The 27,734-nt window shown below is 41.5% G+C and overlaps 2 protein-coding genes across 2 annotated transcripts in view; both read right to left on the reverse strand.

The window, feature by feature from the left end:
• The window catches only part of LOC106599558 (chloride channel protein 2), a 128,100-nt gene that overhangs the window by 24,468 nt on the left and 75,898 nt on the right, over nt 1-27,734 (reverse strand). The window contains exons 3-15 of the mRNA XM_082973343.1: nt 21,375-21,506; nt 21,071-21,199; nt 20,568-20,701; nt 20,173-20,253; nt 19,641-19,664; nt 19,255-19,333; nt 19,027-19,152; nt 18,846-18,930; nt 18,623-18,724; nt 2,290-2,374; nt 1,873-2,028; nt 1,633-1,702; nt 1,443-1,553 (exon numbers count right to left, since the gene is read on the reverse strand). Coding sequence (XP_082829469.1) covers nt 1,443-1,553; nt 1,633-1,702; nt 1,873-2,028; nt 2,290-2,374; nt 18,623-18,724; nt 18,846-18,930; nt 19,027-19,152; nt 19,255-19,333; nt 19,641-19,664; nt 20,173-20,253; nt 20,568-20,701; nt 21,071-21,199; nt 21,375-21,506 — 1,314 coding nt within the window. The remainder of the gene's footprint in view (nt 1-1,442; nt 1,554-1,632; nt 1,703-1,872; nt 2,029-2,289; nt 2,375-18,622; nt 18,725-18,845; nt 18,931-19,026; nt 19,153-19,254; nt 19,334-19,640; nt 19,665-20,172; nt 20,254-20,567; nt 20,702-21,070; nt 21,200-21,374; nt 21,507-27,734) is intronic.
• On the reverse strand, nt 4,742-9,133 carry LOC106599554 (E3 ubiquitin-protein ligase TRIM39). Its single transcript, XM_014190847.3, has 2 exons — nt 8,985-9,133; nt 4,742-7,860 (listed from the first exon to the last, which is right to left on the reverse strand). Exon 2 carries the CDS (start codon nt 7,856-7,858, stop codon nt 6,212-6,214), a length of 1,647 nt encoding a protein of 548 aa, XP_014046322.1. The 5' UTR covers nt 7,859-7,860; nt 8,985-9,133; the 3' UTR covers nt 4,742-6,211.

Genomic DNA, 27,734 nt, shown 5'->3' on the forward strand with positions numbered 1-27,734 from the left:
CCTATAGGATATACTACACCCCTAATTATATAGTGAAGTCTGGTTACGTTCTAGGATCTCTGAGGAATAAATACGAACGTGATTTGACTGGTAGAAACAATGTTTAGGGTTAGATTTTCACAGATTCCTTTCTTTGCAAATTGAACGAGTGGAAATACAAAATTGATCGTACATGCTATATGGACCTTTTTTAGGATATGAAAAAGGATTTTATCTAACAAAAGGACACTTCATGTTATCTCTGGGACCCTTTGGATGATAAATCAGAGTAAGATTTCAGAATGTAAGTACACATTTCACCTTCAGATGTGAATTTATCAAACCTATCGCTGTGAAAAAGTGTTTTGTTGTTAGGAGCTCTCCTCAAACAATAGCATGGCAGTTTTTCCCAGTAATAGCTACTGTAAATTGGACAGTGCAGTTAAATTAACAAGAATTTAAGCTTTCAGCCGATATAAGACACTTATATGTACCGACATTTGTTTCTCTAAAATCTGCGATTGTGACAAGGTGCTGCACGATTTACAACTGTCCCGTTGACGGGACGCCTATCCCTCAGAAGTTTTAATGCATATTTCAAGTGGATTTGTTATCTTCACTGTTTTAAACAACAAAACAAATGAAAGCACAAGCTAGTGATTTGTGAATTCAATAGTCACATTTATCCAACAGTTGAAGCTCGCATCCGCTACAAGACCATGGTGCTTGCCTACGGAGCCGTGAGGGGAACGGCACCTCCGTACCTTCAGGCTCTGATCAGTCCCTACACCCAAACGAGGGCACTGCGCTCATCCACCTCAGGCCTGCTGGCCCCCCTACCTCTGAGGAAGCACAGTTCCCGCTCAGCCCAGTCAAAACTGTTCGCTGCTCTGGCACCCCTATGGTGGAACAAGCTTCCTCATGACGCCAGGACAGTGGAGTCAATCACCACCTTCCGGAGACACCTGAAACCCCACCTCTTTAGGGAATACCTAGGATAGGATAAAGTGGTTGTTCCACTGGATATCATAAGGTGAATGCACCAATTTGTAAGTCGCTCTGGATAAGAGCGTCTGCTAAATGACTTAAATGTAAATGTTTAATGAATTGTTCAAGGTCATGTACTGCTCATGGCCCACTAAACAAGAAAATCAATGAGAACCAGATTTATTTTTATTTCACCCCAAAACCTGCTGACTTCTGTATCGTTGCAGAATTCATTCATCAGTCACATTCAATAAGATAGCGCAATTGAAAATGGCTTGCGCATCACACCAGCCTGTAGTTTCGATCACTTCAGAGAACAGAAAGAGCCAAGATGGAGCCTATGGAGAAGCTCAGTCTCACAGTTGGTTTCAGTGATAAGCAGACACGTTAGAGCCGTAATGGAGCTTAAAGGTTAAAAAAAGGTGTTATTTTTAATGCAACTGGTGAAGTGAGATCCGGAGACACCCATTACTCACCCACAACAGCATAGCCACCAGGCACTATGGGATAGACACTGCCATCGGCATGGATGCCATCAGGGAACATGACTGCCATGGTCTCGCCTACCAGACGCCCAAATGCTGCACCTGCACATCACACAAATAAATTGTTTGTATACATGCAGGTGTTTGTTTTACAAATTCTCACACACAGCAAGTTACTTACCAATGAGGAAAACTGGCATGAAGGCCCCACATGGTACAGGCATGGTGGTAGCTACTGCAGACATCCAGAACTAGAGAGAGAAAGAAAGTGAGAGAGAAGTGTACTAGAGGAAACTGAAAATAAACACAGAAGAGGCATAGCATCCTAATTTTCACAGCAACACAGTCAGACAATCACAAACAAATCAGACTCTCCTCTCCCAAACCCACACACAAAAACTCTATTTTAAAACACACCTACCTTCATCACAATGAAGAAGATGAGAGTGATGAAGACATTGACCTGGGGGTGTTTCCAGGCGTGGGAGTGGCTGATGTAGTCAAACTCCTCGGCAACACCCTGGCAAGACCACGTGCGGTTGTCCAACAACGCCACCAGGGACTCATGCTGCGTCAGCTGAGGAGACAAGGAGAGACACAACTGTTAGGACTGGCATATACTGTATCAATCTCAATAGTTTAAATTGGCTTCCTTTCCTTGTCTCCTTCCCTTCACTGATCGAAGAGGATAGGTGAAGACAACACAGGACACGTCCTTTCACATCAGAGAAAATTAAGTAGCCTCCACGACGAGAAAAGGCATCCCTGTTCCAATACTTTGAAAGGTGTATCATACACATTGTTGACAGACACATATTTAAAAAATGGAACTACTGACCTGTCCAGCCATGAACTGTCCAAACCCAGGGGGGAAGGTGAGGGTTGAGATGATCAAGGTGACCATGGCAGGAAACACCAGACGTCTGACAGGGAGAGAGAAGATGTGGGTTCATTCATGTGTGTGGCCAGCTCTAGCCTTTTCAGTGGCCCCAAGCAAATCATTTTTTAACTGGGAGCCCCTCTAGCGGTCGGGGGCCTGTCATGTCCCACTGCCAAAAAGTGTCTCCCCCTAGCTAACGTTAGCTAAAATAGTTTTATTTAGCTTAAGTTAGCTAGCTACTGTAACTATTGTTGTAGCTTTCTGTTTGTATGTAGCTTGCACTTCAATGGTATCCCACTGAGATTTTCTTGTACCTTTCCAACCAGGCGAAGTACTATGAAGGCACCACTGATCTTGACAAGAGGCGCAACATTCAGAGAAATTCACAATTCAAGGTAACGTTAAGCAGTTAACTTCTATTAGATAACTGGACGGATTTAACTATGTACAACAATTTTTCAACCATTTTCCATACAGGGAAAGGGAGATACCTAGTCAGTTGTCCAACTGAATGTATTCAACTGAAATGTGTCTTCTGCATTTAACCCAACCCCTCTGAATCAGAGGGTTATCTACATGTTGCTAGCTATGATACCCATCAAGGAGGGGGACTGGCAATGCCACCTCCAAGGTAATGATGGACATCTTCAACACCCACGGTTCTCCTGAGGTCATCTTAAGTGACCGAGGTCATGAACGCTGGAACAAGGTATGGATGTTATAAGTTATATTCTGTCACCAATGTTTGTTTTATTTGTTTTTACAATTTGTTTTTCCATGGTACATGGTTTGGTGAATGGACCAACCAGACCCTCAAGACTGCCATGGGCAAGTCCCTTGATTGGTACCAGGAAGAGTGGGAGAACAACCTGAAGATAATCCTCTTTGCACACAACAGCAGCATCCAGGCCAAGTATGGATGGGAGCCGCAGCTGTTGACTGAGGTAAACAATGCAATTGTATATAATGTACAAGCACTGCATATGCTGCATATACTGTCTTTCAAATTTGTAATTGACTTAGTGTTTGTCTATTGCTATTTTTGTATAATGTACTTTCAGATCACTGAAACCCCACCTGATGTAGTGGAAGTTGTGGAACCAGATCAGAACGCCTTTGAGGACCACCTTCAGGCACGGACTGAGAAGGACGTGGAGGTTTTTGACCAGGTAAAAATGATTGTCCACTGTTAACTTATTTTCTGGCCCTCCAAGAGATATGTAAGAAATGTATTTGTAATATGAAATATAATTGCATTTATTCTTATTAATCAAGGTGAGACTGAACATGGACAAGGCGCAGGAGAAACAGAAGGAGCACTACCGGAGCAGAATCAAGAAGGGGACCAAGTGCTACGACATGTGAAAGAATGACTTGGTTTGGAAGAAGGACAAAAGGAAAGCGAAACCTGGGAAACATCGCTGCTCTTTCGCTCCTAGCTGGGGTCACCATCTATTAAAGTGAATATAACAAATCTCAGATAATAACCATTTGTATTTGCACACAAAATAACCTGAAGCTTGTTTTATTTTCCCAAACACTGATATTTTTCTCTATCTTCTTAGGGTTACCTCAGTGGAAGCCAACAACTCCTCCAGTTGGACGGTCGACCACTGGAAGCACTGACGCCCTACACTTCGGTGAAGTCCAATAGACAAAGTATGTTAAGTTTGGTTGACATTAGAGAAAGCAAGAAAGGGTAGTTATGCTGAGTTTATAAAAATGTACCTCTTCAATTTCTCTCCAAATGACTTTAGGACCATCGACTGTCCGAGCCCCCCAGGAGGTATCCCATCCACCAGAACCAGTGAGTTGGATCAGTCTGATTCTATGTGCTCTGAGTCAGAGGGGGGACCAGCTTGAGGTAGGCTATACCTTCCAAGTGTTGAAAAGTACATATCTCCCATTTATAACACTGCACTAATCCATCAAATTTTCTCACAGTAAAGTGTAACCTGTGTGTTTGCTTGTTTACGTCTTTGTCTCCTACCTTGTTCCCTTTATTATGCTCCTGTTCTCCAGGACCTAGGGGTTCTGCCCAACACCCAGACATGGATCCACCTGATATCCTCCATTATCAACCACCCTCTAACTTTTCATTACATCAGCTACTGTTATTGTCATGTTGTCATTATCTGCTAAGAAAGAGCAAGAAAACTATCATACTGGGCACATAATATGTGAGATACACCGATTAACTAAAAACACTAGCACTGCAAACACTCAGAGAGCAGCATTGCCTGGACTTTGCAGTCAAGTCCCCCTTCCGAGACTGGCTGCCTGTTGAGAACAAGTGACAGGCAGAACATTCCCACCCACACAGCAACCACCTCCTCAATATTCCACACACCAGAATTCACTATTTTAGTCTGATTACCATGTGAGCGTACAAAATAAATGAATAACACAATTGTACCAAAAAATATCAAAGTTTATGTATTACAATCTTAAATATTGCCAGGTTGGTTTTCACAGCTGTTTCACAAGGTGTTCATTGTTGTATCCTAGGACCTACAATAGATGCATATATATTCAACCCCAAGGGTGTACTAATGAGCTATGCGAGTTAGAATTTTTATTATCCTAATAGAGGAATAGTGAAATTATATTATTTCAGTGTAGATAAGGGAAGAGCAGGTTCAAATAAAAACATGACAGACAGACAAGCCAGTGTATGAATCAAATGGATTTACATATGAATGGAGTGGAAATGATCCGACTTCATGATCTGTAAGGTAACTTTAATGTGTCAAGCAGATTACATGTTTTATTTGCCATTTCCAAAACGCAGCAATGTTTAAGCCTTGGATTTCATGTAATGTTAACAAGGTACCCAAAAGTAGTTTGAAGTAATGTTTTCATTCTATTACCTAAACAAAACTTGTTTAAACAGCGACATTGTCACGGACATCAGCCTTGTTTGCATAGCGATGATGAAAAGAACGTAATTTAGCCTGTAATGATCTCCAAAATTCTAATCATTAGGCCATCACACCGTTGCTATAGTAACGGACGCTAATAGTTTATAGAATCCCATTGTAACGCAGAGGGGGACACGTTTTGGCCAGGGGACATTATTTAGCATGACAGGCCCTATAGAGCGAGCTGGCCCTAACTCTTTATACAATGAGAGGAGGAATGAGGGGCATACGTATTTTGTACAGGAAGAAAATAATGGCACATGGACTAGAGACAATTTACAGTTAAGACATCGGAGAAGCATCCATCATAAACCGGGTAGTTTGGGTCCTGGATGCTGATTGGCAGAAACAGCATTCCAGCCATGTGTATATCAGACAATATACCACAGGCACGACGCAAAAATACTTGTTTACTGTTATATTCATGTTGGTAACCGGTTTATAATAGCAATGAGTCACCTCGAGCTGGGCAAGGTGGAAAAATCTGCAATTCTGCCCTTGAACAAGGCAGTTAACCCCCACAATAACTGCTCCCTGGGTGCTGATGACATGGACTGATTCAGAGGTGTTGGGTTACATGACGACACATTTCCGTTGAATTCATTCAATTGTGCAACTGACTAGGTATACCCTTTCCCTTCTGGTATATGGCCAATATACCACTGCTAAAGGCTGTATCAGTATTTTTTTTACTGAAGAATGTGTTTGTTACATTGTGTTTTGCTTTTTGTGTTTGCTTTTCATGTATTGTGTTATTGATGTGTATATAGTTACAGTATGTATAGTGTGTTTAATGATGTGTTTGACAGGTCATCCTTGTAAATAAGAAAAAAATATTTCCTAATAAATCACACCTCGGGCCTTACTGCTTAATTAATTATACAATCTGATCATAGATAACAAAATCTATAAACACATTCATTAAGGCACATCGCTGTGTTTTCCTGTGACTGAATTTCCTATTGACTAAACTCAGTTGACATGATGGGAGAGAAGATAAGTGGAGCTGAGTTATCACCAGAAGGATCAGGTGAAGACAACAGTGGGTAGAGTCTCTCAGTGAAGGTGCAGCCAGTGAAAGAGTAGATATGAGACCTGGCCTCCACATCGTAAAAGGAGACCTGACCCTTCTTATAATCTACAAACACACCCACTTTCTGGGGCTTCTCTCTCATGGTGAGGGGAACTACAAACTCAGTGCGAGCTCCATACTCATTCCTATTCCTCAGCTCTATAGTCCAGGCTCCAAATTCAGGACTCAGTACATTCATCCCCTTCCTGTTGATGGACTCTCTAGCAACTCCTAAAGCCCACCAAGTCTTCTCCTTCACCTGTACCTCATAGTAGAATTTCCCTGAAGAGAACCCCTCCATTCCTAACACACGGGGATGACAATCAAACCTCTCTGGGTTGTCAGGGAGTTCCTGCTTTATGGCTCCATATCTCACTTCTTTCCGGTCATCAGACAGGATAAGATAAGGAAATGCTGTGTCAGGGTCCAGCGTCACATCCACTGCACACTGCTGCATCCTCTTCAGCTTGATTTGAGGAAACATCTCCATCTCTTTATTGAGTGTCTCCTCCAGTTGAGACACAGCTCTCCTCACAGTCCCAACACACAGGTCGCTGTGAACACTGATCTCAGACCAGTTCTTGGTAGGTGGAAGTGTGGTATAGAGGGATGTGGAGCTCTGAAGGAGGTGGAGGTGGTCCTTAATATCTGAGAGCTGCTCCAGCTCAGTGCTTCTCCTCTTTAGTTCAGTGATTTCTTGCTCCAGCTCTTCAATGAGCCCTTCAGCCTGTCTCTCTGCTGCTTTCTGCTTCTCCTCAACCACCTCAATGAGCTCAGCCTGGTTTCTCTCAATGGAACGAACCAGAGCAGTGAAGACCTGCAAACTGTCTGCTATCTCTCTCTCTGCATCTCTCTTGCTGAGCTCTACTGCCTGTTCGATCTCCTTAACCTTCAGCAGTCTCTCCTGGATCATCTTCTGAAATGTACCCTTACTTTTCCCCATCTGAGCTTTCCTCTCTCCATACTCTTCCTCTATGGGGACAGTCTTATGAGTCTTGTGGTCCGTCTCGGTGCAGAACTGACACACACATGCTTGGTCTCTCTTACAGAACAGCTCCAGGGGTCTCTCATGCTTCTTACACACCCTGTCTTCCAGGTTCTCCACAGGGTCAATCAGCTTGTGCTTCTTTAAAGACGCCACTATCCGATGATGCTCCAGGTGAGTCGCACAATAAGAGGTCAGACACACCAGACAGGACTTCAGGGCCATGTGCTTTGTCTCAGTGCAGATGTCACATGGTACTTCTCCAGATTTGTCGAGGGTTGTGGTTTGGGCTTGTCCTGGGGTGATGGGTGTGACATGAACTGGAGCTAAGTTCTTGAATTGAGCAGCCTTCACAGAAATGAAAGTATTGAAAAAGGGATCTGGTCTCTTAAATGTATTTTTACATGTGGGACACTTGCACACGTCAGTGCTATCCCAGTATCCTCTGATACAGGCCTTGCAGAAGTTGTGTCCACAGGGAGTGGTGACTGGCTCAGCGAACACATCTAGACAGATAGAACACTGGAGCTGCTCTTCAGAGGAAGCCATAGCTGAGAACAGACCAAAGAAAACAAAATCTGTCATGGCCACTCTGAAATCAGTCATTCTTTAAAAAAAAAAAAATGTTTTTATCATTGAATTGTTTCTCAGTGAGAACAATATAATAATACACTGTTTCATACAGTACCAGTCAAAAGTTTGGACACACCTACTCATTCAAGGGTTTTTCTTTATTTTTTAAACTATTTTCTACATTGTAGAATAATAGTGAAGACATCAAAACTATGAAATAACACATATGGAATCATGTAGTAACCAAAAGTGTTAAACAAATCAAAACATATTTTAGACTCTTCAAAGTAGCTTGCCCACACTGACAGTGTCACCAGCAAAGCACCCCCACACCTCCTCCTCCATGCTTCACAGTGGGAACCACACATGTGGAGATCATCCCTTCACCTACTTTGCATCTCACAAAGACACATCGGTTGTAACCAAAAATCTCAAATTTGGACTCATCAGACCAAAGGACAGATTTCCACCGGTCTATTGTCCATTGCTCATGTTTCTTGGCCCAAGCAAGTCTCTTCTTATTGGTGTCCTTTAGTAGTGGTTTCTTTGCAGCAATTCGACCATGAAGGCCTGATTCACGCAGTCTCCTCTGAACAGTTGATGTTGAGATGTGTCTATTACTTGAACTCTGTGAAGCATTTATTTGAGCTGCAATCTGAGGTGCAGTTAACTCTAATGAACTTATCCTCTGCAGCAGAGGTAACTCTGGGTCTTCCTGTCATGTGGCGGTCCTCATGAGAGCGAGTTTCATCATAGTGCTTGATAGTTTTTGCGACAACACTTGAAGAAACTTTCAAAGTTCTTGAAAATGTTCCAGATTGACTGACCTTCATGGTAATGATGGACTGTCATTTCTCTTTGCTTATTTGAGCTGTTCATCTATTTTGATTTGTTTAACACTTTTTTGGTTACTACATGATTCCATACGTGTTATTTCATAGTTTTGATGTCTTCACTATTATTCTACAATGTAGAAAATAGTACAAATAAAGAGAAACCCTTGAATGAGTACGTGTGTCCAAACTTTTGACTGGTACTGTTATACCAGTCATCATGGAACATATCAAACAATTATCACATATCTTCCTTTCTTTCTACTCACCTCAGCATGTGTTGACTTTGTTCTTTCTCTTCTTATGATTAGAAAAAAGGTCAACATTGACTGGAGAGTAGATGTAGCTTTGTGAATAAGTCTAAAGGATTGTTCCTGTTCATAACGTTCAGGTTTCCAGTTTGGTTTCACTTCAGCAACGTGACCTCACAAAGACCCTCCCTATCTACTGACACGGCTGCTCTTAAAGGAACGGTGTCCAACTTCTACAACTTGTCTCTCCCTTTCTGTTCATCTTTTATATAATACACTGCTGTTCATGTATGAAGGATCTCAGGCCGCTAGGGAAATTATAGAGACGACACCTTGTAACAAAGCTGTTTTTAAATGGACCCAAACTGGACTTGAGAGAACTGCTGATGCACTACCAAATGTCGAAATTGAACGTTGTACTATTTAAACTCTCAACAGTGTTTTCCTGGGGGGATGCAGGTGGGGTTCACATATAAGGCAAGCCTCCGTGTGTGTGTATGGAGAACTAAACCTGCCACAATTATAAATAAATAAATGCACACAAAAACAGATAAATAAATGAATAAATAAATCCACACAATTAAATGAGCAAGGAAATATAAAATACTGACTAAAATGAATAAATTCTCTACATATCTGTATGTATTATCTAATTATTCAAACTTTAATTAATTGTAACTTTTTTAATCTTTATTCATGTATTTCGTCCTCCAATATGATATCAATCAAATGTCTGTGGGTGGAATCTAACACACCATTGGTTGATCGATGTCACAATAACTATGAGCCACAATAGGGGAATTTGCGTTCATTTTCAAAATAAAAGTACCCCAAGAAACTGACGCAAACAGATACAAATATTGGAATCATGCCATATTTGGACTAGATAATGCTTTACAGGTTTGGAATGTTAAATAAATTCAACAAAAGACAATTTGACTTTTTTTTATCAGTTTAAAATAACATTTTGGCTGTGTTAGACTTCAGAATTTAATTGGGGGACTACTGCATGCATTATACAACCTTGCCTAAGGATCTTGGGTCCATGAAATGTTCACAACTGTGAAGAGTTCACACAAATATTAGCATTGTAGCTATTATTGCAGGACTTTGACTCTGTAAAATCCCCTCACTATTCAGCCTATTGAACATTCATATTGCAATGTACAGCGTTACCTATGGATCTTGGGTCCATGAAACGGGTATTAGCCTACTCAGTGACACCATCAGAACACAAATGTGATGTGTATACACAAATTTGAGCGTTATAGCTCCAGAGAACACGTTTCCACTGCTCCAGAGTCCAATGGCGTCAAAGTTTACACCACTCCAGCCGACACTTGGAATTGTGCATGGTGACTTTAGGCTTGAGTGCGGCCATGGAAACCCATTTCATGAAGCTCCGTACGAACAGTTCTTGTGCTGACGTTGCTTCTTGAGGTAGTTTGGAACTTGGTAGTGAGTGCTGCAACCGAGGACAGAAGATTTTTTACGCGCAACGCTTTCAGCGGTCCCGTTCTGTGAGTTTGTGTGGCCTACCACTTAACGGCTGAGCCATTATTTCTCCTAGATGTTTCTACTTCACAATAACAGCAGTTACAGTTGACCGGGGAATTTCTAGCAGGGCACAAATTTGACGAACTGGCCTCCTATGACGGTGCCACGCTGAATGTCACTGAGCTCTTCAGTAAGGCCATTCTACTGCCAATGTTTGTCTTTGGAGATTGCATGGCTGTGTGCTCGCTTTTTATACACCTGTCAGCAACTGGTGTGGCTGAAATAGCCAAATCTACTAATTTGAAGGGGTGTCCACTTATTGTACAGTGAAATAAGTATGCAATTATGAAGTCTAATACATCCACAGTGCGATTTCAACTTATTTGTCATTAACAAATTATTGTTTTTTGTTGAATTCATATAACATGATAAACTGGGTGGTTCAAGCCCTGAATGCTGATTGGCTGATAGCTGTTGTATTTCAGAACGTATACCACGGGTATGACAATTACATTGGTAACCAGTTTATAATAGCAATAAGGCGGTTAAGGTCTGTGTCCAGGCACTCTGCGATGTGTCATGCATATTTAGTTGACCATATACCACACTTCCTTGGGCCTTTTGCCTATTGCTTAATTATAAAACAGCATTGTTGAATACTCATTTCTGATTGGCTAGAAGGGCATTCTAGAATAGACATTAAAACCAGATAATGGGAGAGTTGGAAAAGATATTGGGACACCTTGCAATCATGATGCAATTTGCACCTACACATGCAGACCTTACTTGCTACAAAGTTACAGAAAGTTAAACCAACAACCACAAACTGAAATGGGATTCATTGTAAAAGCAGCTCCAATGAAGACATTTATTTTTTTGGAGCATCTGATGACCTAACATGGTGAGTGACAAACATGCATTTCTCTGGTTCCCATGTTACAGTCATGACGCAAGTGGCGCTATACTGTCAAATCCTCCCACATTTCTAGTTTGGGAGCAACTGTTTACAGCAACTGGTATTTTTGAATTCGGTTGTCATATTGGCAGGTTTGCTAGCAACAAACTATTTAGCTAGCTTCTAGCCTAGTGTTTGATATGCAATGCGATCTCCTCATAATGAACAGTGTTGAGTGTCCTGACGAGAATGCAGACTTTTCTAGCTATGCTAGACAAAAATCAGGCATTATCAGCTCATTGATATGGATATACAGTGGCTTGCGAAAGTACTCACCCCCCTTGGCATTTTTCCTATTTTCTTGCCTTACAACCTGGAATTAAAATACATTTTTTGGAGGTTTGTATCATTTGATTTACACGACATGCCTACCACTTTGAAGATGCAAAATATTTTTGTATTGACAAACAAACAAGACAAAAAAAAAATTACTTTAGCATGCAGAACTATTCACCCCCCCCCCCCCAAAGTCAATACTTTGTAGAGCCACCTTTTGTAGCAATTACAGCTGCAAGTCTCTTGGGGTATGTCTCTATAAGCTTGGCACATCCAGCCACTGGGATCTTTTTCTGCCCACTTTTCTGTAAAGCCCAGCTCTGTGGAGTGTACGGCTTAAAGTGGTCCTATGTACAGATACTCCAATCTCCGCTGTGGAGCTTTGCAGCTCCTTCAGGGTTATCATTGGTCTCTTTGTTGCCTCTCTGATTAATGCCCTCCTTGCCTGGTCTGTGAGTTTTGGTGGGCGGCCCTCTCTTGGCAGGTTTGCTGTGGTGCCATATTCTTTCCATCCATTTTGGTAATAATGGATTTTTTGGTGCTCAGTGGGATGTTCATAGTTTCTGATATTTATTTATAACCCAAATCTGTACTTTTCCACAACTTTGTCCCTGGCCTGTTTGGAGAGCTCCTTGGTCTTCACAGTGCCGCTTGCTTGGTGGTGCCCTTTGCTTAGGGGTGTTGCAGACTCTGGGGCCTTTCAGAACAGGTGTATATATACACTGAGATCATGTGACAGATCATGTGGCACTTAGATTGCACACAGGTGGACTTTATTTAACTAATTATATGACTTCTGAAGGTAATTGGTTGCACCAGATCTTATTTTGGGGCTCTGTAGCAAAGGGGGTGAATCCCACACCACTTTTGTTTATTTTTTTTCCATTTCACTTCACCAATTGACTCTTTTGTGTATGTCCATTACATGAAATCCAAATAAAAATACATTTCAATTACAGGTTGTAATGCAACAAAATAGGAAAACCGCCAAGGGGGATGAATACTTTTGCTAGGCACTGTATGCAAATGAATGTCAAAAGAAAACAGCTGCTTTGCTGTTATTCTGGCTGCAGAGGTTGTGACTGTTAGCAGTAGCTTGCTAACTAGCTAGCAAGGGATAAGAACGTGGGCAGTGAGCATGGCAACAGAACATAAAGAACGAACGATTGGGTCGCATCCATAAATATCGAAGGACCTACTGGGTCGCATCTCTAGTCCCAAACAGTCCCAAACCGTACCTTGGTTACCTTTTTGAGTCAAAGGCAGCTGAGCTTCACCTTGCGCCTGAGGATGAAAACAATGTCAGAAAGCGGTGTGTAACCTTCACCATCTCCCTCACTAATGAGTTGAGGGTGAGACTGCCGGACAACATCGAAGCATTGCAGTACATGTCAGTTTTCAATGTGGAGGAAACTCTAAAGCACAATAAGAGCCCTGGAGAAATAGAAAAAAATAGCCAAGCTCCTTGGCTACTCCCCTGCAGAGATATACAGATTGTCCAGCAATGGCATGCCATCCATCTTAGTAAATGGAATGAGACAAAAAAAACACACTGGGCTTCTGGAGTGAGATTTGGAAGTTCAGGGATGCAGCTGATATCAACCCTTGCCATGGCTGCTGTGTCTGTGTTGTCCTTGCCCCACTCGAATGCTGAAGTCGAGAGAGTATTCAGCCAGATGAGTGTGGTAAAAAGCAAACTTAGAAATCGGATGTCCTTGCAGACCCTTAACTCCATCCTGTACATTCGATATGGACTGAAGCTGTCTGGTGAGGCTGGCTATGAGCACCAGCTGCCTGATAATGTTTTGCAGCTTTTTGGCACATCAGCTGCGTACTCATTTAAGTCAGCTCCCTCAGTTGCTGAACCTGCCATAGAGAGCCTTCACCAAAATGACGATGACCCACTATTTCTGTGAGCCAGCACAGCCTGTGTGTGTGTGTGTGTGTGTGTGTGTGTGTGTGTGTGTGTGTGTGTGTGTGTGTGGAGGGGGGTCTGGAAAAAATTTAATAATAATTAACCTGAATTATGGCCAGACTAGTTACCATAATTTTCTCACATTGCCATTGACAGTTTTTTCTATTGTCTCTCTTTGGTCCATTTAGATTATTAATGTAGATTGTATACAATAAATGTGAAACATGTTATGGTTAAAAATGTTCATGTTTTACTGTGACTTGTTGTAGGCTCCTAAGTGGAACATAAGGTTAAAAACCAAACCAAATTAAGAAAACTAAACCAAAAAAATTAATAAAAAACTAAGTAACTCCGCCAGTGTCTCTTTTGGGTCAAGCCCAGATAAAGGAGGAGGAATTGTGACATAAAAAAAAAAAAGACAGGAAAGTTCATTTGTAGTTATAAACATATTTAGGGTGTTTTTTACTCACTTTTCGTCTCTCCCACGATGTTATTCCTCTCTCCTACTGCGTCCATCACAATTACATGCACATGGCCAATTATGCAAATTAGGCAATGACGTCATTTAGCAACTTCTAGCAACTTTTAGGACAGCCAATAGCTACTTTCCTTACTGAGGAGTTGGCAACACTGTACAGTGGGTTGCTCTGGCAGTGCTGGCCGCTGTTGAAAACGACAAATCTCCATATTATCTGCTTTTCCGTGTGGAGGCATGCAGACAATTTGGGTCAACTAGCTGCTACAAGGGACATGTGTGAACGAATATCTCTGCTAGCTATTCATACGATTAATAAAGTTGATTAAAAATGTAACTAGCCAGCTACCTTAACTGCAGGGGCCAAACTAGCTAACGTTAGTTTACTCCCACCATCAGAGGTCACCTTAGCTAGCTAAACAGACTGTAGCTAGGTTTCTAGAAAATAATTAACTAGATATATTGGTAGCTGTATTTGAAAGACTAGCTAGTTAGACTATTCCGCAGTTTTTGTTAAACTACTTTGTTCCCCTGCCTGTTTAATCAATTGGTGACAAAGTTTGCAAGATAAATGCCTTAATTTCACAGCAAATAGGCTGTTTTCATATACACCTGCTTTATTAGGCTTGTGCACATTTACAAGTGTTTCATTGGCTTGTTAGCTAAGTTACTGAGCTAATTATTCATATTGTTGACAGGCCAGGGACCATATTCACAAAGAATCTCAGAGTAGGAGTACTGATGTTAGGATTGTCTTCACATTGACTACAATTACATTGACAAGGAGGTTATCCTAGATCACTCTCTACTGAGATGTTTTGTGAATATCGGCCCTGGAAGAAAGCTGTTGCCCAATACCTTGCACAGCAGTCACTTCACCACAGGACCCTAGAGCAGGCAAACGTTTTTATTTTTACCCTGGCCAAATCCTCCCCTAACGACGCTGGGCCAATTGTGCGCCGCCCTATAGGACTTCCGATCACGGCCGGTTGTGATACAGCCTGGGATAGAACCAGGGTCTGTAGTGACGCCTCAAGCACAAAGAGATGCTGTGCCTTAGACATCTGCGCCACTCGGGAGCCCAGGTACTGCAGAATTTTGTTCCAACTAGGCTATAGTTCACTTAAATGTTTGCTACATTGCGGAACAGTTTGTACTGAATGACACATTTTACCCAAACTTTCTTGCATGTTCTTAGACATACGTTTGCTCCGTTCAGTGGGTGTGTGCCTTGAAGCAACATATTTAAAGGGCAGCGGTATACCTTGAACCGACAACCCAAGCCTCTCATTTTTAAACTGGTCGTTAAGTACAGCACCACTTTTGTTCAATTGAACTTTCTATGTACTGAACTCCGCCCTGACCAACTGAGCTAATTTATCAGTTCAGTGATTATCTCAATTTAAAACACACCTGGTCTTCCAGGTCAGTTTAATCAAAAACATTAAAGCGCCCGCGGCACTCCAGGAAAAGGGTTGCCTACCTCTGCCCTAGAGGTATTAGTCGATGCTTATTAACGGAATGTGAATTTCCATATCAATGACACTAACAAAAGGGTTGAATTGTTCAGCAACATGTGCAGTAAACGCTAACATGGCTTGGTGATGAAAGGTACATAATGCATTTCATCTCCCCATCAGGCTACTGCAAGTTGTGACATGGACCTGGATGGTGACACTTCTTCAAAAGCAGCCTGACTAAACTATGGCCTTCCGTGGTACCGAAAGCAAGGGTCTTACCTGGGAGTACAGCAACACTGTCTCGCAGCCATTCTGTCAACATGCATTGTAAGTAACCACTCAAATTATGCTACGGACACAGACATTCACTTTGTCTACTTATCCCATTCTTCAATCTTGTCAGGGATATTTGTGTCTCATATACATGAATAAAAATGTATTAATCTGGACATGACTCATTTACTCTAGGCTTTTTAAAGCATAAACTCTAAGGCTGCGTTCACATAGGCAGCCCAATTATGTTTTGTTTTTCACTAACTGGTCTTTTGACCACTCAGATCAGCTCTGAACAACATCTGATGTCAAAACACCAATTAGTGAAGAAAAGGCCAGAATTGGGCTGCCTTCGAACACAGCCTGTGTTGTCTTTGTTTAAAAGTTACCACAGAAGTTAGTGTGAAGACCAATGTGACATGAAAAAGGTATTTTGTCATCTAACAAAATGAAAATTAGTTAATACAAAACTTTATTGCACTTGGTCACCCCCAAAACGTGGCCTTTGAAAGCCTTGATAGTTGCATCCATCAGGGAACTATCTGCAGATAGCTGACAACAGGGTGGAAGGTTTTTTGGATGTACTGCTCTAGAGTTCCATGGCCCAGCAGACTCACCTGGAGATTAGGGGGATGGACACATGTTAGTTTTGTGTGAGCGGACCAAGTCATTTGGTGTCACTCTAAAGTGGAAAGGTGGAATAAACGAGTCCAGAGTAGGTTTTCTTGATTCAACACAGTTCTCTATTGAGGGATTTCTGACAATACAAACACTCCAACACAGTCAATGACAATCTCCAAAGGAACAACATACATCTTCTTTAGATGACACAGGATCACATTACGATTATCTTCAAACTATAACAACAATCACATATTCGTCACCGTCTTAATGGATCTTCTTTGATAGCACCTCGCTCTCCGTAGCCATTGTCCAGAGATAGTTTATCTTCCCCCTTTTCTTGCTGGTTCCATCTCTCTTGTAGGGGAAAGAGAATATCTCATTAGTACCGTCAGCTGTGCTTAATTGACTCTGGTTACCTTGTCTCACATGCCTTGTTGGGCTACTATCTATGAGCCCAGCCTGCCCTCTGGTGGTCCTTCCACATTTGATAAAAGTCTGGGACTTTTACAGAGAAGTGAGAGTGAGTTTGTGTGTACAGTAAATCCAACCCAACCAGTGGCCTGGATAATATGCTATGCTGTCATACAGGCAGACCGCCATAGTGAAGGTTTACATAGTATACTTTTATGAGTGTAGCTTACTTCTCTGTGCTCTGGAGAAATCACAGGTAGTTGGTCAGAAGGCTCGGAGGACCATTCTGTCTCTGTAGCACCTGGAGAGAGACTGATAGAGGTAGTGTGCTAGAATGAGAGCTTTGCCTAGCATTATGCAATGTAAAGGAAAACAATATCATGACTTACTGACAGAGTGCTCCATGTTCCCGCTGGTAACAAGCCTCAACGTAGATGTAGAAAAATGTCCTGCCTCCACCAGGCTCCAAGAGATCAGATGACAAATTGCAGAGATTAACACAATTCAAATGGTACCTGTATTTAGGATTCATGTCTGTAAATGACAATAGGAGCTGATTTAAAAGTATACATGCCATTTTGTGTAAACAGCTACAACAAATGACATGGCTTACATGTGGATTTATAGCTAGATAAACTATTTTATGGCACCACTTCTCATCTTACTAACAATTGCTAAGGCAAAAAGCAAATGCCACTATTGTGGCTCATCTGTACTGTGGCTACCTTCACATCGTTGACATCATGCTCCTCATTTGATTGTAGTTGGCTTAGTTGCTAGTTTAGATGCCAGTGATTGAGACCTAATATTGCAACCAAACTGCTTCAAATATGTATTATGTCAAGAATTAGCCTAAGTATGTAACTAGCTAAATAACATCTCTATTAATTAAGTATGCATTCTACAATAAGTGATCTAGCCGACATGCATTACTTCTGACATGCGATGGCACTGCTTGCTTTACATTTGACAAATATTTAAGTACCGTAACTAGCTAGATAATAACTTAATAATGTATGATAATTGCAGTTTAGTTCATTAGCTAACTAGCTAAGTGTGAGTTTGGCTGTAAAACGCTGCTAGCTAACCAACTCGACTTAATTACATGAAGCCGAGCTTGATACTCACTCAGTAACGTTCGTTTACAGTAACATGGTTTTCTGGGCAATCCCGGTCAACTCCTTCTTCTAGGTTCAAAACGATATGACTGTAGTCCGGTGGCTTATTGTCAAAAGTAACGCAGTCAATGGATCAGTGTTGTAAAATTGTTCACCTGCTTCTAAATCAAGGAAGAGCAATGTTTTTATGGTGCGCCTGCGGTACAGCTGCATATAACTGATTTCTACCCCAAAAACGGTGACATATAATATTAATACATAGCTATATGCACTGCACATTATTGGCTGATGAGGGGGGCTAATCGGTTATACTGAACGCAGCCCAGGCAACTGCAATCATGCAAGGTGCTTTGGCATTGATTCACCATTGGTGTGTTAGATACCACCCACATACGTTTGATTGACACCTCATTATCATATTGAAGGAAGACGTACAGAAATAAATAAATTAAGAAATAATATAAATTAATAAAATGAGAGTGGGATTAATTATTAAAATAATGATTTATCTATTTGTGTGCATTCATTCATCCATTTATTTATTCATCTATTTATTTGTGCATTTATCTATAATTACTGCAGATTTGGTCCTCCATATGTTTGTGTGTGTACAATACATAACAGTTCAATAGAATAATATTCAGAGACTCACTTCCTAAGCAGGAACTTGTTGATGGTCTTCTGTTTCCTCATACACTCTACTATCAGTCTGTTCAGGTAGACAAACAGAGCCCCACCAAAACCACACGCAATCCTGAGTATGACAGGGGACAGTCACACACAGTTCTAGGTTAATAGCCATTTACAGTGACGATACTGAGGACTTTGAGCAGGGTGTGTAGAACACACAGGACACAGTAAACACACACACTTACCCCAGGATGGCGAAGGCTGGCAACTCCTGGAGGTCAAAGGGGAAGTCCAGACGGAAACGTGTCTTAAAAAGAGCCGTGATGGTCTCTGAGAGAGACAGAGAGAATAACACCAGTCAGCTCTGACTAACTATTGGATCAATGACACAGACCCAAGACCACCCCCGCACACACACCTCCTCACCTTCGTCCTGGTTCCACACAGCCAGTACTCTGAAGATGAAGGCGCTGAAGGTGGCAGCAAAAAAACCCCTCCAGTAGTTCCTCACAGCAAAGAATGTTGACGTTACCTCAATGCTGAAGAGCACACCTGCAGCACACACAATCACTGTTGCAGTAACACCATTCATCACTTACTGTATTTCTCCCCACTGTATATTGTAAAGTACATGGACTTCCCATGGTTGCGTACCTCCAATAGGGGCAGCAAAGCAGCATCCCACCCCTACTGCACACGCTGCTGATAGCATTTCTGTGTTCCTCAACTCATTCTGTAATAGGAACATACACACACTCACAGACACCCACACAGACACAAACACATATGTGCAAGCACACATAGTACACACATACAAGTACATAATGGAATTACAGAGAGTAATGTTGGAATTTAGATTAACAGAATAACATGAAGGGAGATGTCATGTACTGTTTGTCGTATGTGTCATGATGGCATTCACATAGAACAGAATATAAATGCTTGACTTGAAACGGAAGGGCGCTCACATGATGCCCCAACAAACATGAAACAAGTGGACACTGAGGCGTGCACATACTTAGACACACGTGCACTCGTACCTTGTTTCCCTCAAAGGGCTCTTCCTTAAGCAGTAAGTGGGAAAAGACAGAAATCTGAGTGAGTACCTGAGAGTTAAATTGAAGAAAAGCAGAGACCAAAATCTGCTGGGAGATATTCTTTTTATTGCTTTAGTTTTGGACAGAAAAATGCATTCAATCTCCTATAGTGATTGGGTTCAAACAGGATGAACCTCAACCGTGATCATTATGTAATTGTTCTGAAGTAGAGTCTGATTTGATGCTTTCTGACTTGAAATGTTCTTCCTCCAGCTCCCTTTTCCTTCCTTCCTCCCCCCCTCCTCCTCCTCCTCCTCCTCCAGGTCTTGGGTGGTGTATGGCAGAGAGAGTAATTTCTTGGCAGACAGGAGTCGTACTGTGTGCTGAAGCCCAGGGACGGGCTCAGGTGAGTGGGGGTGAGTGTGTGTCCTGGAGGGGTGGCAGGCTGGTCAGACAGATATCACACATATACTAAAACCAAATTGAGTGTGTGTGTGTGGGGGGGGGGGGGGGGGGGGGGGAACCTGTCTCTCACCATGTAAATCCCACCAAACAAGGCAGCCATGAATTTACTCAGGAGAGCTGCACACAGACTGGCCACATGAACGAACGGGCCCTGAATGAGAGATTGGAGGAACGAGAGAGAGAAAGAGAAAGATGGAGGGGTAGGGGTCAGAGGATGACGGAGAGAAAGAACATGAAATGCAGAGTTAGTAATAAAGGAGGGGAAAAAGGGGGAAAAGAAGGCAAAACTAAAGCAATTTCAGACCAGGGCCCGTATTCATCAAGTGTCTAAGAGTAAGAGTGCTGAACTAGAATAAGGTTCTCTCTGTCCATAACCGTATTCATGATGATCTTATGGCAAAACTGCTCCTAGGAATTTCAAACATTTCACTTTCATTCCGTAACAGTCCACTAGGGGTTTCCCACCTCCTTTCCCAGGGGCATGCCACTGCCCAGAGCACAGGTCAGCCCGATAACCTTGGCCACAAAGGTTTTAAAGGTGAGATACTCCTTAAGTACCACACCTCTAAGAATGGTCTTCATCTCTGGGATACCCGAACCTGAGGAAAATGAGGAGGTGAGAGAGGGGGACGGATGAGAGGAGGGCGAGGGAGGTGGGATAGGAGGATGGGGAGGACGGAGAGTGCGGTAAAATGTATATTCATAGATCCACTTCAAGATTATTTATGAATTCAAGGCAGTCATTACTAGTGGTTTCAAGGATATAGTGAAGGATGTCCTGAAGTTGTATAACTTCTGTCAACTACCCATGTGGACTGAGTCGACGCCATACATCTGTGACCTTTAAATAATATTGCACAGTGTTTCATTCTGTATGCAAATGAGCTATTTAAATGTAGGTGTAAGATTACATTGAATGAGTGTGTGTGTGTGTGTGTGTGTGCGCGTTTCACACTTGAGTACTTTACCCACAGCCTGCGGGGCCAGTATCTGTGTGAACCCTGCTGAGAAAGTGATGAGCACCACTGGGTAGGTGACCCAGGCCAGGTACTGCAGGAGCATGTTACTGTTCAGTCCCCCGTACATCCACTTCTGAGCTACAGCGCAGAGACACACACAGATGCATAAAACCTATTAAGGGCACATTCCAGAACCTTTTTACACTAGGGGAGCTAGGAATATCTCACCCTCTCTCTCACCCTCCTTCCATTCCCTATGGTGTAGTCCATTACCCAAAAGACCCAGGAATATCTCTCCCTCCCTCTCTCTCACCTTGTTGACAGAAGGCTATAGCGTAGTCCATCACCCAGCTGACCAGGGCCATGACCAGACCCAGGAGGATGAGAAAGATCCAGTCCTCGCCCACACGAGAGATCAGGAACTTCTGACAGCGAGACGTACACACTGGAGAAAGGAGAGAGTCAGAGAGGGAGAGAGAAAGAGGGGAGAGGAAGATTAAAAAGACAACAGCTTAAAATAAGAGAGAAATGGTCACTGTAACAAGACAGAGCGTTAAAAAAAGACATATGGAGTGATGAGAAATGGAGACAGAAGGAACACTGTGAAAAGCAAGTGGGGTGGAGAGATGGATAGAAATGCATTACGACTTGTTTAGCTGAATGAATAAAGGAATGAGTGGACTTAGTGATGGGTGGAAAGAGAAAAATAAGGCCGCTAAACAGACAGGAAGCGAGTGACGATAGAGAGATAAAAGGGATGTGTGGAGAGAAGGAGGAAAGGTGAATGGTTTCTCACAGGTGGATGAAATAGGAGTAACTGGATGTCCCTGAAGAAACAAACATTGAAGAGAACACAGTGTCTTGAGGGACACAGTCTATGAATGCTCTAGATACTGAACTGGTTAAATTCCAGACTTTTCCAGTTCACAGAAAAAGGAGAATAAATTGGGTCCAATGAAGCTTCTTTTAGCTGACCTAACTTTGTTTCATAAATGTTTCTCGAGTGCTTTAAACAGTTGAAGTCGGAAGTTTACATACACCTTAACCAAATACATTTAAACTCAGTTTTTCACAATTCTTGACATTTAATCCTAGTAAGAATTCCCTGTCTTAGGTCAGTTAGGATCACCACTTTATTTTAAGAACGTGAAATGTCAGAATAATAGTAGAGAGAATGATTTATTTCAGCTTTTATTTCGTTCATCACATTCCTAGTGGGTCAGAAGTTTACATACACTCAATTAGTATTTGGTAGCATTGCCTTTAAATTGTTTAACTTGGGTCAAATGGTTCAGGTAGCCTTCCACAAGCTTCCCACAATAAGTTGGGTGAATTTTGGCCCATTCCTCCTCACAGAGCTGGTGTAACGAAGTCAGGTTTGCAGGCCTCCTTACTCGCACACAAGAACGCTTGGAGTCATTGCCCATTTGGATGACCCATTTGCGGCCAAGCTTTACCTTCCTAACTGATGTCTTGAGATGTTGCTTCAATATATCCACATATTTTTACTACCTCATGATGCCATCTATTCTGTGAAGCGCACCAGTCCCTCCTGCAGCAAAGCACCCCCACAACATGATGCGGCCACCCCCGTGCTTCACGGTTGGGATGGTGTTCTTCGGCTTGCAAGCCTCCCCCTTTTTCCTCCAAACATAACAATGGTCATTATGGCCAAACAGTTCTATTTTTGTTTCATCCCAGAGGACATTTCTCCAAAAAGTACTATCTTTGTCACCATGTGCAGTTGCAAACTATTGTCTGGCTTTTTTATGGTGGTTTTGGAGCAGTGGCTTCTTCCTTGCTGAGCAGCCTTTCAGGTTATGTCGATATAGGACTTGTTTTACTGTGGATATAGATACTTTTGTACCCGTTTCCTCCAGCATCTTCACAAGGTTCTTTGCTGTTGTTCTGGGATTGATTTTCACTTTTCGCACCAAAGGACGTTCATCTCTAGGAGACAGAATGCGCCTCCTTCCTGAGCGGTATGATGGCTGCGTGGTCCCATGGTGTTTATACTTGCATACTACTGTTTGTATAGATGAACGTGGTACCTTCAGGCATTTGGAAATTGCTCCCAAGGATGAACCAGACTTGTGGAGGTCTTGGCTGATTTCTTTTGATTTTCCCATGATTTCAAGCAAAGAGGCACTGAGTTTGAAGGTAGGCCTTGAAATACATCCACAGGTACACCTCCAATTGATTCAAATATTGTCAATTAGCCTATCAGAAGCTTCTAAAGCCATGACATCATTTTCTGGAATTTTCCAAGCTGTTTAAAGGCACAGTCAACTTAGTGTATGTAAACTTCTGACCCACTGGAATTGTGATACAGTGAATTATAAGTGAAATAATCTGACTGTAAACAATTGTTGAAAAAATGACTTGTGTCATGCACAAAGTATATGTCCTAACCAACTTGCCAATGCTATAGTTTGTTTACAAGAAATTTGTGGAGTGGTTGATAAATGAGTTTTAATGACTCCAACCTAAGTGTATGTAAACTTCCGACTTCAACTGTATGTCTGTCTTTGTCTTACTACACAGACATACAGTATCAGCCCATAGCCTCTTAAACTCTGTGTCCCAAATGACATCCTATTCCCTATATAGTGCACAACAGACCCTGGTCAAAAGTAGTGCACTACAGAAACAGATCGTGCCTTTCTCTAAGCAGTAGGAAGCAGATTATTCAGTCAACCTTTTTATCTGTTTTTGACTATGGTGATATTATCTATCAAAGTGCATCTGCTATTATTCTTAAACCTTGGGATGCAATCTTGTTACAGGTGACAGTTTTGATACTCATCCCTGCATCAAAAGGTTGGCTGGACTTTGCTAAAGACTCGTAGATCTCTGCATTACTCCCTTTTTGTTTACAAGGTCCTACTTCATATTATCTAACTTTGCTGTTCACAGGACTGGATAATTCTTGAGGGTCTCCAACAAGCTAGGTAAATCTGCTTTTAGTTTTAATGCACCGTATTGCTGTAACAAAATTTGAAATACATTTCATCGTGATGATGCCGTTGGTGCAATTTAAAGCATTGATTGGGGACTCATTGTTATCTTTTCGTAAAACAACTGGTTGCAGTAAAGAGCCAACCTGTATACTAAGGAGATCCTGAGGGAAATCGACGAGTACCAACAACTTTACGCTATAGAGGAGCAACATACTCCATCATGGAAAGATCTGACTACTTCACAAAATAACTTTAACCCGACAAAAAAAAGAAAAACAGATTCATCTACAGACACAGACTATTTACTTACCGTTGAAGTAGAGGCTAGTGCTCTGGCTGGAATCCATGCAAAACTGGATAAAACTGGAAAGGTTGTGTGAGGTGGTAGCAGGGCTGAGGGGGAGTTTGGAGTTCACCCTCCAAGGGGAAAACAAGGCACCAACAGCCATGGTAAAAATCCACGATTCCAACATGGATTGTCTACTCAGGGAAAACAGGGCGATGAAGGAGTCACTAGTAGACATACAAAGTCGTAGCATGCGTGAAAATCTATTTTTTTCTGGGATTCCTCAGGACGCAAGCAATAATCCAGAGGGCGCGATCAGAGAATTCATGCAATCCGCCTTGAAACTTCCTATAGAGACTGTAAACAAGGTGGCTTTCTACCGAGTACACAGACTTGGAGTTCGGAGTGACAAGACCAAGGGTCCCCGACCGATCATCGCAAAATTTGAACACTACCAACAAAAGGAGCTGATCTAAAGCTGTGGAAGGGAGCTTATAGGGACCAAATTCAGTCTCAATGACCAATTTCCAAGGGAGATAGACGGATGTCGTAAGAGACTGTATCCGGTACAAAGGCAACAAAAAGGGACAAGGGTAAGTGTGCCTTTCTCATTGTGGACAAACTCTTTATAGATGGACAGCTATTCTGAGACAGCTCCATAACACCGTGGCTGTACTAAATTCTACAGGGACTTAAGGTTACGAAAATAGAAAGTATGGGAACTGTTTAAAATATCTGACCACTATGAAGTGGATATGTGTAACAGTGTAGGTTCCGTCCCCCTCTTCGCCCCAACCTGGGCTCGAACCAGGGACCCTTGCACACATCAACAACTGACACCCACAAAGCATCGTTACCCATCGCGCCACAACACAAGGGGAAACCCTACTTCAAGTCTCAGAGCGAGTGACGTCACCGATTGAAACGCTATTAGCGCGCACCACCGCTAACTAACTAGCCATTTCACATCGGTTACACTCACCCCCCTTTTGACCTCCTCCTTTTCCGCAGCAAACAATGATCCGGGTCAACAGCATCAATGTAACAGTGTAGGTTCCGTCCCTCTCTTCGCCCCAACCCGGGCTCGAACCAGGGACCCTTGCACACATCAACAACACATTAGAAATAGTTGATATTTGGAGACAAAAAAAACCCAACCTAGTGAGATATAGATGGAGGAGACTTAATCAAGTTAGTCGTCTTGACTACTTTCTTGTCTTTCTCTCTTGCATCAAAGGTTAAAGTTTTAAGGAGACAGAATGCGATCGGATCATCTAAGTGGCATTCACATAACTCTTATAGATTTTCCACGTGGACAGGGATATTGGAAATTTAATCAAAGTTTACTGGAGGACAACTTAACTTAACTAAGACAAAATAATTCAACTGAATTTTTCCAGTATAATATAGGTTCAGCAAATCCCCTTATTGTTTGGGATACCTTTAAATGTACCTTCAGAGGTCAATCAATAATAAAAAAGCAGTTTCTGGCTAAAGAGACAAGACTAACAAGGGAAATCCATGAACTAATAGTACAGGTAGATTGCAATAAAAATTATACTACAGAGATGCAAAATAAGTTAGAGGAAAAAGAACTTGAGGAACTTATTCAAGAACAATCTAATGTAATCTATTACAAAAATAAAGCAAACTGGATGGAATATGGAGAACAATGCACAAAATTCTTCCTGAATCTCCAATACTGGATCGCTAGTAAAAATAATTTGCAGAAACTCGTTACTGAAGACTTAGTCATCTATGATTCTCCGAATTATATTTTAAAAGAGGAAGCTAATTATTTTAGACAAATGTTTTCTTTTCCGTCTCATCCTCTCGCACTGAATGAAGATTACGGTAAGGAATTGTTTCCAAATAATATAAAAAATTTCAAATTAACAAATGTACAGAAAGATCAGTGCGAAGGCAAAATCAGAGAAATAACTTTTTGAGGCTGTTTAATCCTTTCAGTCTGGAAAAACCCCAGGGCTTGATGGCATACCGGTAGAGGTATATCAAGCCTTTTTTGATATACTAAAAGCTCCATTGTTAGATTGTTTTAACTACTCCTATAGAAATGGTAGTCTGTCAGGTACTCAGCAGGAAGGTCTGATTTCTCTATTAAAACAAGACAAACAAATATAAAGATCCAGTCTAAAAAACTGGAGGCCCCTTACACGTCAATGTTGTGATGCAAAAATACTAGCGAAATGCATAGCACTCAGAATTAAAAGGGTTTTACCAGGTATTGTTCATCCTGATCAGAAAGGTTTTTTACATGGACGATACATTGGAGATAATATACGACAACTACTAGAAATAATAGAACATCATGAAACATCTAAGCCAGGCCTGGTTTTTATAGTGGATTTTGAAAAGGCATTTGATAAAGTAAGAGTGGATTTTATTTATAAATGACTGAATTTTTTCAATTTTGGTAATTCTATTATAAAATGGGTAAAAATAATGTATAGCAACCCCAGGTGTAAAATAGTAAATAATGGCTACTTCTCAGAGTTTTGAATTATAAAGAGGAGTTAAACAAGGGTGTAGGCTGTCACCATATCTATTTGTTATGGCCATCGAAATGCTAGCTATTAAAATCAGATCCAATAACAACATTAGATGAATAGAAACCCAAGGCTTAAAAACAAAGGTGTCCATGTGTGCCGATGACTCAAGTTTTATATTAAGTCCGCAAGCTAGATCCCTGCAATGTCTCATTGAAGATCTAGATAACTTTTATGTACTCTCTGGACTTAAACCTAATTATGATAAGTGTACAATATTATGTATTGGATCTTTAAAAAATACAACTTTTACATTACCCTGCAGTTTACCTATAAAATGGGCTGATGGTGAAGTAGACATACTTGTGAATTCATATCACAAAAGATATAAATAACCTTTCCACAATGAATTTCAATGGAAAACATATAAAAATAGACAAGATCCTGCAACCATGGAGAGGTAAATACCTGTCTATTTATGGAAAAATTACCCTGATTAACTCCTTAGTCATATCTCAGTTTACTCACTTACTTATGGTGCTGCCTACTCCTGATGATTCGTTTTTCAGATCATATGAGCAAAAAATATTTTGCTTTATCTGGGACGCTAAACCAGACAAAATAAAGAGTGGCTATCTATATAATGAATGTGAATTGGGTGGGTTGAGATTATTAAATATAAAAGCACTAAACCGCTCTCTAAAAGCTTCACTTATTCAAAAGTTTTATTTGAACCCTAAATGGTTCTCAACTAGATTACTAAGAAAAGCTCATCCATTGTTTAAAAATGGCCTTTTTGCCTTTGTGCAGATTGCCATGTCTCGTTTTCCCATTAATGATACTTCAAAAAAAGTATCTCTCTTTTTCAAAAAAGCATTCCAGAGTTGGCTACAATTTCATTACTTCTTTTTGTTTACAAG

The sequence above is a fragment of the Salmo salar genome, chromosome 03, assembly GCF_965601325.2.
Source record: "Salmo salar chromosome 03, fSalSal1, whole genome shotgun sequence".
NCBI classification, from domain to species: Eukaryota; Metazoa; Chordata; class Actinopteri; order Salmoniformes; family Salmonidae; genus Salmo; species Salmo salar.

Coding starts and splice junctions, on each gene's coding strand:
- LOC106599554 (XM_014190847.3), bottom strand. CDS start 7,858: ATGGCTTCCTCTGAAGAGCAGCTCCAGTGTTCTATCTGTCTAGATGTG.